Source organism: Ovis aries, chromosome 12, assembly GCF_016772045.2.
Source record: "Ovis aries strain OAR_USU_Benz2616 breed Rambouillet chromosome 12, ARS-UI_Ramb_v3.0, whole genome shotgun sequence".
Taxonomy (NCBI): domain Eukaryota; kingdom Metazoa; phylum Chordata; class Mammalia; order Artiodactyla; family Bovidae; genus Ovis; species Ovis aries.
The window spans coordinates 27,854,265-27,868,672 of NC_056065.1; the positions used below are offsets into that span (position 1 = coordinate 27,854,265).

A 14,408-nucleotide genomic window follows, 5' to 3' on the forward strand; every position below is an offset into this window, starting at 1 on the left:
GGCACAACTGTGCAGCAGATTACCCTCCCTAACTTGAGACCCTCCTGTACTGTTTGAGCAAAAAAAGTTTAATAAAAAAAATTAATCTGGCAGTAATAAAGTAGGAATAGCTGAAAGGGATCTAGGTTAAAGACAGAAAAACTAGAAAGTCAAATCTATAGTAGTATGTAAGAGAATAAACACTGGAGAAACCTACTACCAGTGAGAATATTAGAACAGTAAACCCAACAGGCTTTTAGAGAAAGAAAGAACTGTACTTGAACAGATACCATGAACGAAGATAATTACAGACTTTCCACGCAGCAATTCTGGGAGAAATATGAGACAGAAGGAATGTACATTACGAATGAGGCATCAGTGGGATACCCACCCAGGTGGATGAGCTCTACAACAGGAATTCTCATTGAGCATCCATTGTTGGAATTATGGGGGTCTGTGATCCTCTGGACCATGTAAGGGCAGACGTGTGCACAATCACACACACATATCTGAAGGGTGTGTCTGGGGGCAGGGGGGACAGGATAGAAGGAGGCAGTAGTTCACCACTTCCTTCCAGTTCTCAAAAAGGACCCATGACACTACTCCATTTCACTGGAAATATGGGTCTAGATCTCTACTGGATAATTAGGAGCTGTAGATTTTGAAGCCATCAGCATAAAACTACAAGACCCAACCAAACCATCAATTTTTCAAAGGTTATACTGTGTGCAGAAAGAAAAAGCAAAACCTTACATAAGAAAACAAAGAGGTACAAAAAGGAGAGAAAAGGAGAAGGGTTAGCAAAGAGACTCTAAAGTACCAAAAGGAAGAAAGAGAAGTGGTACTCTAAGAGAAGACTAGTCTAAGTAAATGATGGAAGCAGCATGTCCAGTAGATCTGTGGAGACACAGGCAGATTTCATAAGAATAAAGAGGAAGTGGGTGGAGAATGAAGAAAAGGAATGAAGATGAAATAAATACTGGAAAGAGAAGGAAACTGGTTGGTGTCATGTGGAAGGAGAAAGCAGTCTATGCGTGACTGTGGACAAAAAACATAAAATTTATATGAACTTTGCAGAAGTTTGGATTTCATGCTTCAAAATGACTGAGTTCAAGTCTTCAACTAAACAAGTAAGTAATGTAAACATCTTCAATTTTCAAACTCTAAAGTATCTACTCATATACAAAGAGAAAAACTTCAAGTTCAGATGAACACATTGAAAAGAGAAAATATATACATGAGGCATGGTATTCTAGTAACAATTTCTAAAAATTCACTCAAAATACTCATTTCCAACTAAAACTGTATGCTGCAAGTTCTTGACAGCCCTGTGCAAAGAGATGTCCCACCTGTGACCCTGAACGAGTCAGCAGTACTAGCAGATGGCTTCTGTCTCCATCCTCTACTGTCCTGGCCTCCAGCAACTGTGTCTGGGACTGCTTGCTTGCCAACTTTGTATCACCCAAAGATTATGTACTACGTTCAGGGTTTTCTCCTGGTTCTTCCTAGCCTTTGCAGTTCTTCCCAGCCTTTGTAGAAGGCTAGGACGAATCTAACAAAGGCTAACAAAGGCTAGGAAGAATCTACTACTCTTAATATTTGGGATGTTAGGTTCCTGGCCAGGGATCAAAGATGTGCCCCCTGCAGTGCAAAGACAGAGTCTTAACCACTGGACCACTAGGGAAGTCCCCTATGATTATTTTTTATTAACTGCTTTTCTTTTCGTGTGTGTGAGAGACAGATCATTACAATTTCTGTTAGACTTATCCTAGTATGTTTAAAACTTTCAACATAGAACTGAAATGATTATGTCCTTTCAGTTTTCTTTATTTCTACAGAAACTCATTTTATTCATATCTGTCACAGCATCACTCTAAAGGAAAGACAGAGTTTCACCACATGTGGAGGCTATTTCTGGAACTATCTGAAGATATAGACGGTCAAAAACAAAACTCATTTTGGGAGATCCTGGAGGGCATTCTTCAAGGACTAAGTAGTTACACAGCAAAGTAACCAACAAAGAACCACAGCAACAGATCCCTTGACCATCCGTCAGGGAAACATGGCACATATATTAAGATAAGATAAAGAATATAAAGAATGTCTCAAATGTGAGGTCCAAATCAAAGACAACAATAAAATATACTGGCTTGCCATGGAGCAAATGCCTTTCAACTGGAAAATTCCATCTACATGATGGCTATCAATTTCCAGAACAAAACAGGGGTAATCTACTAGTAACAAAAAGCAACATCAACATCTCCAAAAAAAGTTTTCCTTTGTTTAAGCAGGACACCTGGTTTGACTAGCTCAATTTTAGTTATTGATTGTACCTGAATTTTATAAAACTGTTTTGTTATAAAGTAGCTTATAATTAGAGACTATTTTGCTAATTCAAAAAAAAAAAATCCCTAGATCAAGCTGTATTATAATTTAAAATGTATTTCTACACTGCACTGAAAATAATGAAGATAATATTATTGATTTCATTAAACCAGCAGTTTAATCAAAATCAGAATGACTATACACTTCATTACTAAGTCCTATCCAATGTCCAATGCCTTATACAGTCAACACTATTTCAACCTTCCAAATTAGTCACTTGACAGCCGTAATGATCACAGATTAATTTATAACAGCTATAAAAATGTCTTTAAGACTTAACAGTACACATTTCATGATGAGACACAATCTACTTTCAATAGCAGATGTTCACAGACTGGTCTTCTGCAGTAGACAGGGGCAAATAATAACCTGAGAATTTACCTTCTTTGAATTTCCAATTCTTCTTGTGATGGGCCATTCTGAACTTGGGCAGGTAGTTGTGAATTTTGTCTAGGCAATGTTGGCCCTAAAAAGGGAGGGAAACATTATAAATGAACATTATCTTTATATTGTGCTGGATAGAGGAGGTAAAATCATGAGAATAACATAAAACCATCACATAATTACAAATGTATCTTCTTTTTGTTTAGCAAAATAAAATATAAGCTTCATATAACACACAGCAAATGAAAGACTGCAACAAAATACTGTCATTATTTCCAGAAGGCTTACTTGAAACAAATGGAAAACATCAACAATAAAGGAAAAATAAACATTTATATATGAAGAGCTTGAGTAAAACAAGTGTTCAATGAGCATCTGAATAGGCACCTAAGCTTGACATTTTCTAAGACAATGAGACATTCTCTTGGGGGTACTTATTCATGAAGTGGAGAGGGAGAACTTAATGAAAAATCAGAATTCAAAAACTCACCTAAATAGAACACTGGAAATGAAAAACAGGAGAGAGAAAGCATGAGAACCTTATTACTAGACTGATGCACGCTAATGCATTTATCAAACTTGCCCACTTTAAGTTGCCATTCTTATTTAATGGCCTGGCATTTCCAGCACTGGTGAAAACAAACATTTGCTAAACTTTCACATACAATTAATCTACTTATCTGAACTTTTAATGTAACAGAGATAACTGCAATAATTTTTCACTTGGGGTAAAACAAAACAAAAAACCTGCATTCAAACCAACACGATTCTGTCATGAGAAACTAATGACCATTCATTCCCATGTCATATAAAATGCAGACCCATTTTTAGCATCTCATAAAGAAGGCCACTAAACAATGGGACATTTTAATGTCACTGGATATAAAAACTGTCACAAAATGAGATAAATAAAATACTGGACCTAATATATAATGCTTATAGTTATACTAGAACAATCTTGAATTTAATCCAGTAAAGAAGAGAATAAAGAAATAGTAGTTATCTTTCACTCTTGGAGAGAAATATATGCATTATGATAATGCTATACATATTTGTGAATTCTAGTGTGCTAGCAAAGGGCCCTGGCAGATATTTTGAAAGTGTTTTTATAGACCACTAGTATAAAAGACAGTTAATAAATTATTGTAAATCTGAGTTAACAGCCCAAAGTATCTATTTTATACTAGTGGAGATTTCACAAAGAGAACGACAAGGTTCATTAGAATATAATACAGTACTTGTTATATCCCAAGTGTAAAAAAATAATTTGATCTGAACTTACCTACTAATTTTTCCCTCATCTCTTTACATGTTTTTAATCATTTAATTTGTCCTCTGAAGACAAATTAGATGACAACTGCAATGATACTTCACTAGATTTCCTAAAAGTCTCTGCTATTTTAAGAGCCACATAAAGGAAATATAAAAATATATTAATTCCATGTCATCAGTAACAGCAACAACAAAAAATCAAAAAGCTTCTAAAATTAAAAATGCATTTAAATGTTTGCATAAATGAAGATATATAGTGTCTAGTAAACAGACTGGAATTCTCTCCTTTCTGATATCAAGATAATGATACAAAAATAGACTGCCATATTAAGCCACACACTAATGTTCAGTGTACATTACTTGTCTCTTCTGGCTGAAGGAAGGGGACAAACAAGGTGGGTGGGTACTTTTGAAAATATATAAACTAGTTGGAGGCAGTATTTACAAAGTTACATTCATCAAAAAAATATTAAATGTGAGTATTCAGCATGGTCAACTCATAAGACCATCATGGTTTAACTATTTTCCAAAATAATGTTTGGATATTTAAGTTAAAACCTCATGCGGCTCAAATAATTAATCAGGTGAACGTCAGATTTGTTTGGCATCAATCTCAAATTTGATACTAACACATCTAAACCAGGCACTGTAATTATTATTGTAACAATAATATTAATAGATTAAATTCACCAATTAAAATCTCTCGATATTAAGTTTCAACACAAAGAGAAAGATGTCACTATCTCAACTCAATCCTGCTGATTTCATTTAAAGGTTTTTTAAATTAAACTAACGGAAGTTTGATATAACTCGCAAAAAAATCTGAATGTGAGAAAGGTCTAATTTGGATTTTTAAGTTTTGAGTTTTAAGTTTACTCAGCAAACTTGTTTTAAAAGGAGCTTTAAAAAATGTGTGTAATATTTTCTGGCTAATATTGCTAATTATAAAAATAGTTTACAACAAGGAAGATCCTTTTTAAATGGGAGGAATCCAAGAACAACTAAAAAACACTCTAAAATTCTTTTCTACATGGCTCTTGGTGATAATGGGTTAGGTTATCTTCGTAAAAACTTTCTTTAAAAGGGGTGGGGGTGGGAACAGAAAAGGAGAATCCTCCTCCCCCAGCATTTTCTCACATCCATATTTAATCTGGTTATTTTGTTTCCTCTTTATCAATACGGTCAACTGACAATTAACAAGCACACTGAAATTTATGTGCATTTAAAAATAATATAAATGTACTGGGAGATCAAGTAAGAGTTCTAGGTAAATTATGAACTTTAGGTACACAATTACATTCTTTCTTCTTGTCCAACACTCTACTGGGTTACACAGTTGGTAAACTATACCAAAGGCACCACACAACATGAAGCAGCCGTTAAAGAGTACAAGGCTGTCAGCTGCCACTGTACTTTCGTTAATACAACTACTGGTTACTCCACACAGGTCATATGTCTACATGAGTATCTGTGTTCTCACAGAATGCCAAAAAAAAAAAAAAAGGTAGTTTACTAACAAATGGGTTAAGTAACAACATTTTAGGAGCATCACAGGATAGTCAATAGTTCTTTTGGAGGGAAAAGGGAGAAGAGACAAGTGAACCTGCTTTGTCCCTACTCTAATATCATAAAGAACAGTAGCTATATGAGAGTTAAGGTTTTTTCTGCTTTATTACCAGAGCCAGAGACAATAGTTGGTCCTAATGTGTCCTGGCTAGGATTCATGTAGCAAAGTATGTAAATCACTGATTCTAATAAAGAAAACGTGTCCATGTCGCTGACACAGTAACTTATAAATGACGGAAATCAGGACGGAACATCTCTCTAAACCAGGAATGAATGGCATTTCAGTCTTGACTTTAGTACTGAGTTTTGGCTAAAGCACATTTCACTTATTGTCACGTTCTAATTTTCACATATCTTGTTTCACACTTAGCCACAGACTATTTAAAAACACAGGACTAAAAGACAAATAAGTGTTATTATGCACAATACAATCAAGTTTAAACTTAGCAATGTGGTAATTATATTGTTTGCACACAGTTAAATCAATCAAAGGTAATAATGGGGGAAATTTGCTTTTTAACACATTATTTTATAGCTTAAAAAATTCACCTTTATGAAAGCCAAATCTTTTCTCTACAACTGGGTAAACTCTATTATTCTGCAACTGGATAAGCTCTATCTATTATTCTGCATGTGAAACCCCACATATTAAGTAGCAAAGTATAGAACACCAAGTAAGTTTTCAAAAAGAGCTACAGAGTCCTAATGACACAAACAAGAACAATCACACTCGCAGCTAGTCCAAAAGATGGCCTGGAAGAACCCCCAGGAGGAGGCAGAAAAATCAAAATTAAAAGTTACTAATTAAACACTTAATCTGCAACGATTAACTGAGGAATATGAGATGGAGTGAAGCGTTTATACAGGGCTGCATGACAGGCCCACTCCTATAACTGTCACCTGGAACAATCATAAAATAAAACCTCAGGTGATTAAGGAATGCATCAGAATTTTCATTTTGGGGGGCAAATTATAACACATATTTCCTTGCCTAAACCAGCAAGTACATCAACCTTAAAACAATTCTCTTTATAGGTAAAGAAACAATAGTTAGTACTGAAGGAGTATATCAAAAACTCTGAGTCGCGTGGATAAAATAAAGATACACAGCTGAACTGTTCATATAAAATTTTAGTAGTATTTATCATTCTATCTCTCATAAAATAATCTGGCCAGTTAAGGTATACAGTAGTCAAAAAGGCATATCTGAGTCAAAGGAGGGGGGGATGCTGCGCCTGTAAGATTTAAAAGTCACTTTTTGAACTGGGGTTTTCAAAACCAAAGTTTTGGAATCAAATGAGACTAAAAGGAATTCAGATGTATGTCTATGTGTGTGTGTAAATGTTTACATATGCATATATATCCTAGTGTAAGGAGAAGGATATGCATATACTTGATTAACTGTTATGTGGAAAAAAGGCTAAGTGACATAACTGATTTGTCCATGCAAACAACACATATATGTGCACACATGTGTATATGAGCGTGAGAGTGAAAGAAAACACACTATAAGCCTAAATTCACTCCTAAGCCACAGATATCTAACCTACTGAATCAAGGAGGCTGTCAATCAGAAATCAACCTATCAAAGCATGAAAGAGCTCACAGCTGCCTCACAACATGTACATTTGGAAACTAATTCAAGCTAAGCAAAAGCTCCCTTCCAGTAAATCCCAGTTACATTCCTGATATCATAGTAAGATGGATAAAACTTTCCCTCTAAAACTCTAATTTAAAAGATTGCTCTCAAACAAAATAGTTAAAAACAAAAATGAACAAACAAAAACCCCTCTCATTCATGTTGGAAGAAGTGAACAAGAATTAGTTCTGAGATCCTAACTAAATCGTCGCTAGGAAACCAACTCAAACAAAAGCTGACCAAATCACCTACATGAACCACAACAAATATCACAACATAAAACAGTAGCTTGCTGTATATCCCAAATTCCACAAACCAGACCATGGCCTAAGGAAACAAAAGTTATGGAAATGCGCAAGTAGTATGCACCACAGCTTGAAAAAGTAATGTAAACATAATGTTGCTTACCACAGAAAATACATCGCAAATTAGTGCTGTCCTGGGTAGCAGTAACCTTGCTCTGGGCTGCAACAGACACCTTGGTGTTAGAAGCTTCAAAAGACAACGGGGCCATCTGAAGAACTTCACATAAACTAAAAGGTGCTTTGAAAGGTTCAAAACGTATTATACATACGTCCTAGCTAGACCCTCATTCTGGAAACTCTGTAATTAATACAAACGTATCCTCTGTAACATAATTTTTTCAAAAAATTTTATGTGGTTTTTTTTGGTGGAAAAACCCTATAATAAGCCACAGATCAAATGATGCACTTACAGCTTAATTATTTCCTGAGTTACACAATCAGAGAATGCATCAATTTGCATTTTCCAATTTATCTTAAAATGTAAATGGATCTGAGATACAGGGAGTCAAACCTTTGGCCATTAGTTAATTTCATGATAGTCACCCTCTTTCAGTATTGCTCATTTAAAGGAATTTGCAGCTGAACAAAATTTAAGGGAAATGCTTAGGATTAGCTTAACATGAGCTGAACTCATTTCTCCTAGTTGAAAAAGACCAGAGCCATTTTAAACAGCCTCCAGCAATTAAAGTGTGACATATTCATTGATGTAAAGTAAGAATATCTTCATTTTTTCACTTTAAAAAACATCAAAACTATTGTTTTATCAAGCCACAATTTTATTTTTCCTTTTTTCTTCAAATGCGTATATGCATACACATTTGAAAAAAAATCTTACTAAAAATGTGTGGCCACATCAAAAGGCCATTTAGTATTTAGGCTATCTACACTAAAATTTACTTTGAGTATTAACGAGATAAATTCTCTTTAAGTGAAAAAATTCAATGAGGAGGAGGTGATAATTTATGAAAAGGCTTTTATAAAAGCAAGGTGACACTCAAAATTAGGGTGGGAAAAGCAAAACTAAATTTCTTTTAGTTTTACATTAATACCATTCAAAACTTTACATCAATACTTTTCTATAAAATACTACAGAAATTCTTTTCAGCTTGGGAAAGATTTTCTCTTCCAATCAGTATTAATCAAGAAACAGTGAACAAGTTAAAAATATACTGACTTAAGAAAGACTGCAGAAAGGCAAACAAGACAGTATTTTAGATTTCCCTTAAAACTGTATTCTTTAATAATACAATATATGCTAACTAAAAAAAGTCTGCATAGAATCAGAACTAAACCAATTTTTATTTTAAGAATACACACCTGCAAACGGTAATAAATCTTAAATAATCAAGAAAATCTTTATCATTTATAGAAATCAGATTTAATCCAATCCAATTAAGTTTAAACCTTGCTTTAAAGAGATTAAATACAGCAGATTTTTTAAACACAAACAAGACTAATGAATGTCACCTTTGCTAAGTATTTCCACCCACCCAATCAATTATTATTAAAGTAGCATGCACAATTATTTACAGTAATGACATAAAAAAAGACCACAGGCACACATATAAAATGTCTACTAGCCTAATCAGATCATGCCAAAGATGATAAACCATTTAGAAAATTTTCAATAATTATATTTTAAGTTTAAACTTAAAAAAAAAGTCTGTCTTACCGATGTCTGTAAATGACTACTTCTATAAAGCCTTTATTAAATAAACATGCCTAGGCTTCAGGTTTTACCTTTCAGTTCCTTTCATTTGTATTTAAAGGATTAAAAAATAAAAATATTAAAAACTTACAGGAATAACCTGAGAAATTATCTCGTCTCTGACAGCAAAGAAACTGCCACATTCCATTACCAATCATTTTGGCAAAAAGTCATCTGACATTTGTCAGAATGCAGTAAAACATTATTACCACATAAGACACAAAACTCCCAATCTCGTGACAGTTTAAACAATTATGCAATATTCTATGCAACCTGGTATCTTTAGACATCTTTTTCCTACTGACTTTTACTTCATACCATCCTGTAAAGTACTGATCTAAATTCTGATAAGCTAGATTGAGTTCTACTGCAGTTTGCATTTCCCGAAGATACTAAATTATTCATTCTATCATATGCATAAGGCTAACAGCACTTCCTGCCTAATACTGATGCTGCTGACTCTTTGCTCAACTGAGGGAGGAGCACAGAATATGGGAAAAGAACATTCAGTGTTCGGATTTAAGAAATTCAGTTAGAAAAAGAAAAAAGGGACATTTCTCTTTAAATCTGCATATTAAAATAGGCTCAGGGCTTAGAGAAATAAGGATGGACCCTAAAGGAAAACACAAACTGAGGAGGTTAAGATGTATCAAAAAAGCAAAATTTAACCTCTGTGTTAGACTTCAAGAAAAAAAAAAATGACCCATCTCTATCAGCTACACCGATCGTGAAATAGTCTTGTCATGGTTGTTCATGCATTTCTAATAGTTTGTAAAACAGCTATCCCTCAGGCTTTCTCTACCCTTTACCATACTTTATTGTTAGGTGTTTTGTACCAGCAGGGTAGTACAGAAACCTTGGGTGAGATACTAGTAGGAGAAAATTACAAGATGTCACTTGATCAGTATTACTGTTACTGCTATATAGAATTAGTATAGTAGATTCTTAATATTCACATTTTTAACCTTAGAGGTTTCCACTGTTACAGCAATTAATCTCAAAGTACTTTGTAATGAGGATACTACCCATCTCAGCATTTTTCCTGAGGATTAAATGATGAAAGTTTGCTTAGACCTGGTTTTCATTTGGTTTGTGCTCTCTGGAAAGCTGGTCTGTTGAGTGAGCACAGCACCAGCATCCAAATTAGCAGTGGCTCCCATGAGGGCCCAGGTTATCATCCTCATGACTGCAAAGAGCTATTGTCAGCAGTTGTGAGAGGGCAGGAAAGCATGTTAAAAAGCAGAGACCTCACTCTGCCAACAAAGGTCCGTCTAGTCAAGGCTATGGTTTTTCCAGTGGTCATGTATGGATGTGAGAGTTGGACTATAAAGAAAGCTGAGCGCTGAAGAATTGATGCTTTTGAACTGTGGTGTTGGCGAAGACTCTTAGGAGTCCCTTGGACTGCAAGGAGATCCAACCAGTCCATCCTAAAGGAGACCAGTCCTGGGTGTTCATTGGAAGGACTGATGCTGAAGCTGAAACTCCAATACTTTGGCCACCTGATGGGAAGAACCAACTCACTGCAAAAAGACCCTGATGCTGGGAAAGACTGAAGGTGGGAGGAGAAGGGGATGACAGAGGATGAGATGGTTGGATGGCATCACTGACTCAATGGACATGAGTTTGAGTAAACTCTGGGAGTTGGTGAAGGACAGGGAAGCCTGGCATGCTGCAGTCCACGGAGTCACAAAGAGTCGGACACGACTGAGCGACTGAACTGAACTGACTGAAAGCAAACGTTCTTGTGTTTGTTCTAATACATCTAGAATAGAATGGAGGAAGACACTGCAGTGTGGTATGGTTGCCTGTCTTCGAAAAGTAGGTACCGTGAAGTATAAACTGGGGCAGCCACTACGGAAAGCAATATTGAAATTTTCCCCAAAATTAACAACAGAACTACCATATAACCCAGAAATCCCACTTCTCGGTATATTCCCAAAAGAACTGAACACAGGAAACTGAAGAAATAATCTGCATTCCCATGTTCAGTGCAGCAACAGTCACAAAACTAGATGTACAAAACAACCTAAGTGTTCATTAACAGATGAATGGATAAAGATACACTATGTATATTAAATATATATATCAATATACACACACTCCAATATTGTTCAGCCATAGAAAAAAGGAAATCCTATTATTAGCAGCAATGTGGATGGATCTTGAAGGTATTATGCTAACTGCGATAAGCTGGATAAAGAAAAGACTGCATGGAATCACCTGGATGTGGAACCTAAAAAAGCTAAATTCACAGAAACAGAGAGTAGAAGAGTAACTGCCAGAGGCTGGGGAGTGGGGTGGATAGATAATAGGCTGGTAAAAGGGTACACATTCTTAACTATAAAATGAATAAAGGCTGAAGATCTAATGTAAAACATAGTTGATAACACTGTACTGTATAACTGAAAATTTCTGAGAAAAGAACATAAATGTTCTTAACAAAACAAAACCACCAATCAACCAAACAAAAAAGATAAATATGCAATAGCTGCACTAACCAGATGGAAGAAATCCTTTCACAACTTATACATGTATCAAATCATCATGATGTACACTGTAAACATCTTACAATTTTGTCAATTATACCTCAATAGAAATGGGAGGAAAAAAGTACTCTATCTGCAGGGCACTGTGCTAAACGACATGAGACTTACAAATAGTAAATTTTACTCAAAGTGTGGTATTTTTAAAGTGGTATTTTAAAACATTTTCAAAAGAATTTCAAATTGTTTTGAAATACATGTAGTTTTTAACACAGGAAAATGTTACATATCTCAGAAAATGAAACATCACATGTCCATAGTCACAAGTGAAAAAAATACCACCGCTCTCTTTTCCTAAATTACTGAGTCTTAGGTAAAACTGTTTGTATGACTGAGTTTCCCCACCCCTCTTCATTTCTTTAGTTCGCCCCTAAATTAGGGCCTCAAATGCATTTTCTTTCTTTCTAAGCAAGCATGAAGATGACTGCTCACAGTTGAAAAATTGCTGATAATTGATTAGGCTTTGGCAACAGCATCATTCCAACACCCGTTTTGTAAGCCCTTTGGATGTGGAATGAGTGACTGCCTCCAGCTAAAGAAACTGAAGAGTCAAGCTGCAGGGTCTATATGACACTTCCAAAGGCGAGAGTAACTCATGTCCAACATTCATTTCTCTGCTTCTTCCTCCTGAGCATAGATCAAGGCCTGTCCATCAATAACCTTACCACCTCCATCCCCCCATCCCCCACCCCACCCCGTCCTTCCTTCCTAAGAAATTAGTAAGAATATGCTCAGAGGAAGCAGCACGTTCAGGCAAAATGCTTTAACAAAGATGATTAGCTCATTACTAATCATCTGGTTAACTCTCTAATCTATTCAGGTACGCAAACCAGACATCCAGGGCTCTCTTCACCTCTTCTTTCTATTGTGTGCTCAGCGGTGTCCTACTCTTCGTGACCCCATGGAAGGAGCCCTCCAGGCTGGGATTATTCCAGCAAGAACACTGGAGCGGGCTGCCATTTCCTCCTCCAGGGGAATCTCCCCAACCCAAAGAGTAAAGCTGAGTCTCCTGTGGCTCTTGCACTGGCAGGGGGTTCTTGAGCCACCTGGGAATTCCTTTCCCGCTGTTACTACTATTTAACCTATTTCCAAGTCCTGTGAATACAATCTCTGCATTTCTCTCTCCAAACCGTCTCCACTGTCACTATTCATGTTCCACGATCTCTTGTTTTGATTCAGGATCTTTCGGTTTGCAAAGTGGGGTTCATATCCCAGAATACTGATCATACCCTGGGATGGGAAAGAAAATAGTACTTCTGCTTCCGTTCATTTTCCCTCATTCTTTTTACATTTCTATAATTTCACATTTTATAATGTATTCAACATGTCAATACTAAACATAAACTATAAATACACATGCATTTAGGGACATAAAATACACCAGCCTAGACTATTTTACATGGGGCTTCCCTTGTGGCTTAAAAGGTAAAGATTCTGCCTGCAATGTGGGAGACTCAGGTTCGATCCTTGGGTCGGGAAGACCCCCTGGAGAAGGGAATGGCAACCCAATTCAGTATGCTTGCCTTGAAAATTCCATGGCCAGAGGAGCCTGGTGGGCTACAGTTCACGGGGTCGCAAAGAGTCAGACACGACAGAAGCGACGTACACCATCACTATCACTAGACTATACATGGCATCACCTAATGAATCTGTTCATCCTGATTGCCATACTTCTCCCCTCCAACAGAAACTAGTAACACCTCAGTATTAGTTATTAACCAGATCAAATCATCTCCCTTAGTAAAACCTCTTCAACAGCTTTCCACTGATCTAAAGATTAATGCCAAAATCCAGGGCTTTCTCCCCATGATGTAACTGTTCCCTAACTCATCCACCTCATACTCTGTTTCTACACTCCCGGTACACTGGCCTTTTAAATTCTCAAATGAGCTGTACGCTCCTCCTATGCGGATGTCTTCTGTCTGTGATCTCCTTGGTCAACCAGTATGCTCCCTTTTTGAAAATTAGAACTTTCTGGTAGTCAACACCAGGAGTTACTATTAGTCCCCAGACAACTAAAAGAATTATTTCTCCCTCCTTTACTAGGCATTCTTATTTCCTGTTTCAAGTTTTATTAATTACCTATGTTTTTAAAGATCATTCACTTCAAAAATTTGAGAGGAGATATTAAGTATAAATATAAAATTGGGTAATACTAAATTTTCTAAGAAATGTGAAGAATCTGCCTAGACTTAAAAGTTTTAGGCAACATTAATATTAGGCAAAGTGGGAGGGAGAAGAGGGAGGACGGATATATGTACAAAGGGACCCAATTCCATGGGCCAGTGTCATCTGGGGATGAGAGGCAGCATCTAATAATATGAGAACATGTCAAGTCATTCTTAAGGAAATTCATACAATTTCGTTCCCTCATCCTTAAGTAAAGAGGTGAAATTCTTTTAACTAAGAAACCTGTTTACACTCTAAAAGGGTAACACAGAAGTTTTCAAAGACCATGTCTGTTCTTCCCTACTTTTGTAACAGAAGAGAATCAAAAAAGCATGAAGTTAAAAAAAAAAAAAGTATGAAGTTTCTAAGCTAATGCGCTTGGATATGGGGGTGAACGTGAAGGCAGGACAATGCTGGGCAAGAAAAACGCCCAGCCAAGGAGCCTGGGAGCCAGGACA

At 36.2% G+C, this 14,408-nt stretch overlaps 1 protein-coding gene across 22 annotated transcripts in view; it reads right to left on the reverse strand.

Annotated features, from left to right (window-relative positions):
- The window catches only part of ENAH (ENAH actin regulator), a 154,872-nt gene that overhangs the window by 38,029 nt on the left and 102,435 nt on the right, over nucleotides 1-14,408 (reverse strand). For 11 of the 22 annotated variants that reach the window (XM_060396052.1, XM_027976306.2, XM_027976305.2 and 8 more), the window contains one exon: nucleotides 2,746-2,830. In XM_060396052.1, coding sequence (XP_060252035.1) covers nucleotides 2,746-2,830 — 85 coding nt within the window. Of the gene's footprint in view, nucleotides 1-2,745; nucleotides 2,831-7,633; nucleotides 7,691-9,329; nucleotides 9,412-14,408 lie in introns of those variants that run through there. The other 11 variants (XM_060396051.1, XM_060396047.1, XM_060396046.1 and 8 more) reach the window with 2 other exon arrangements.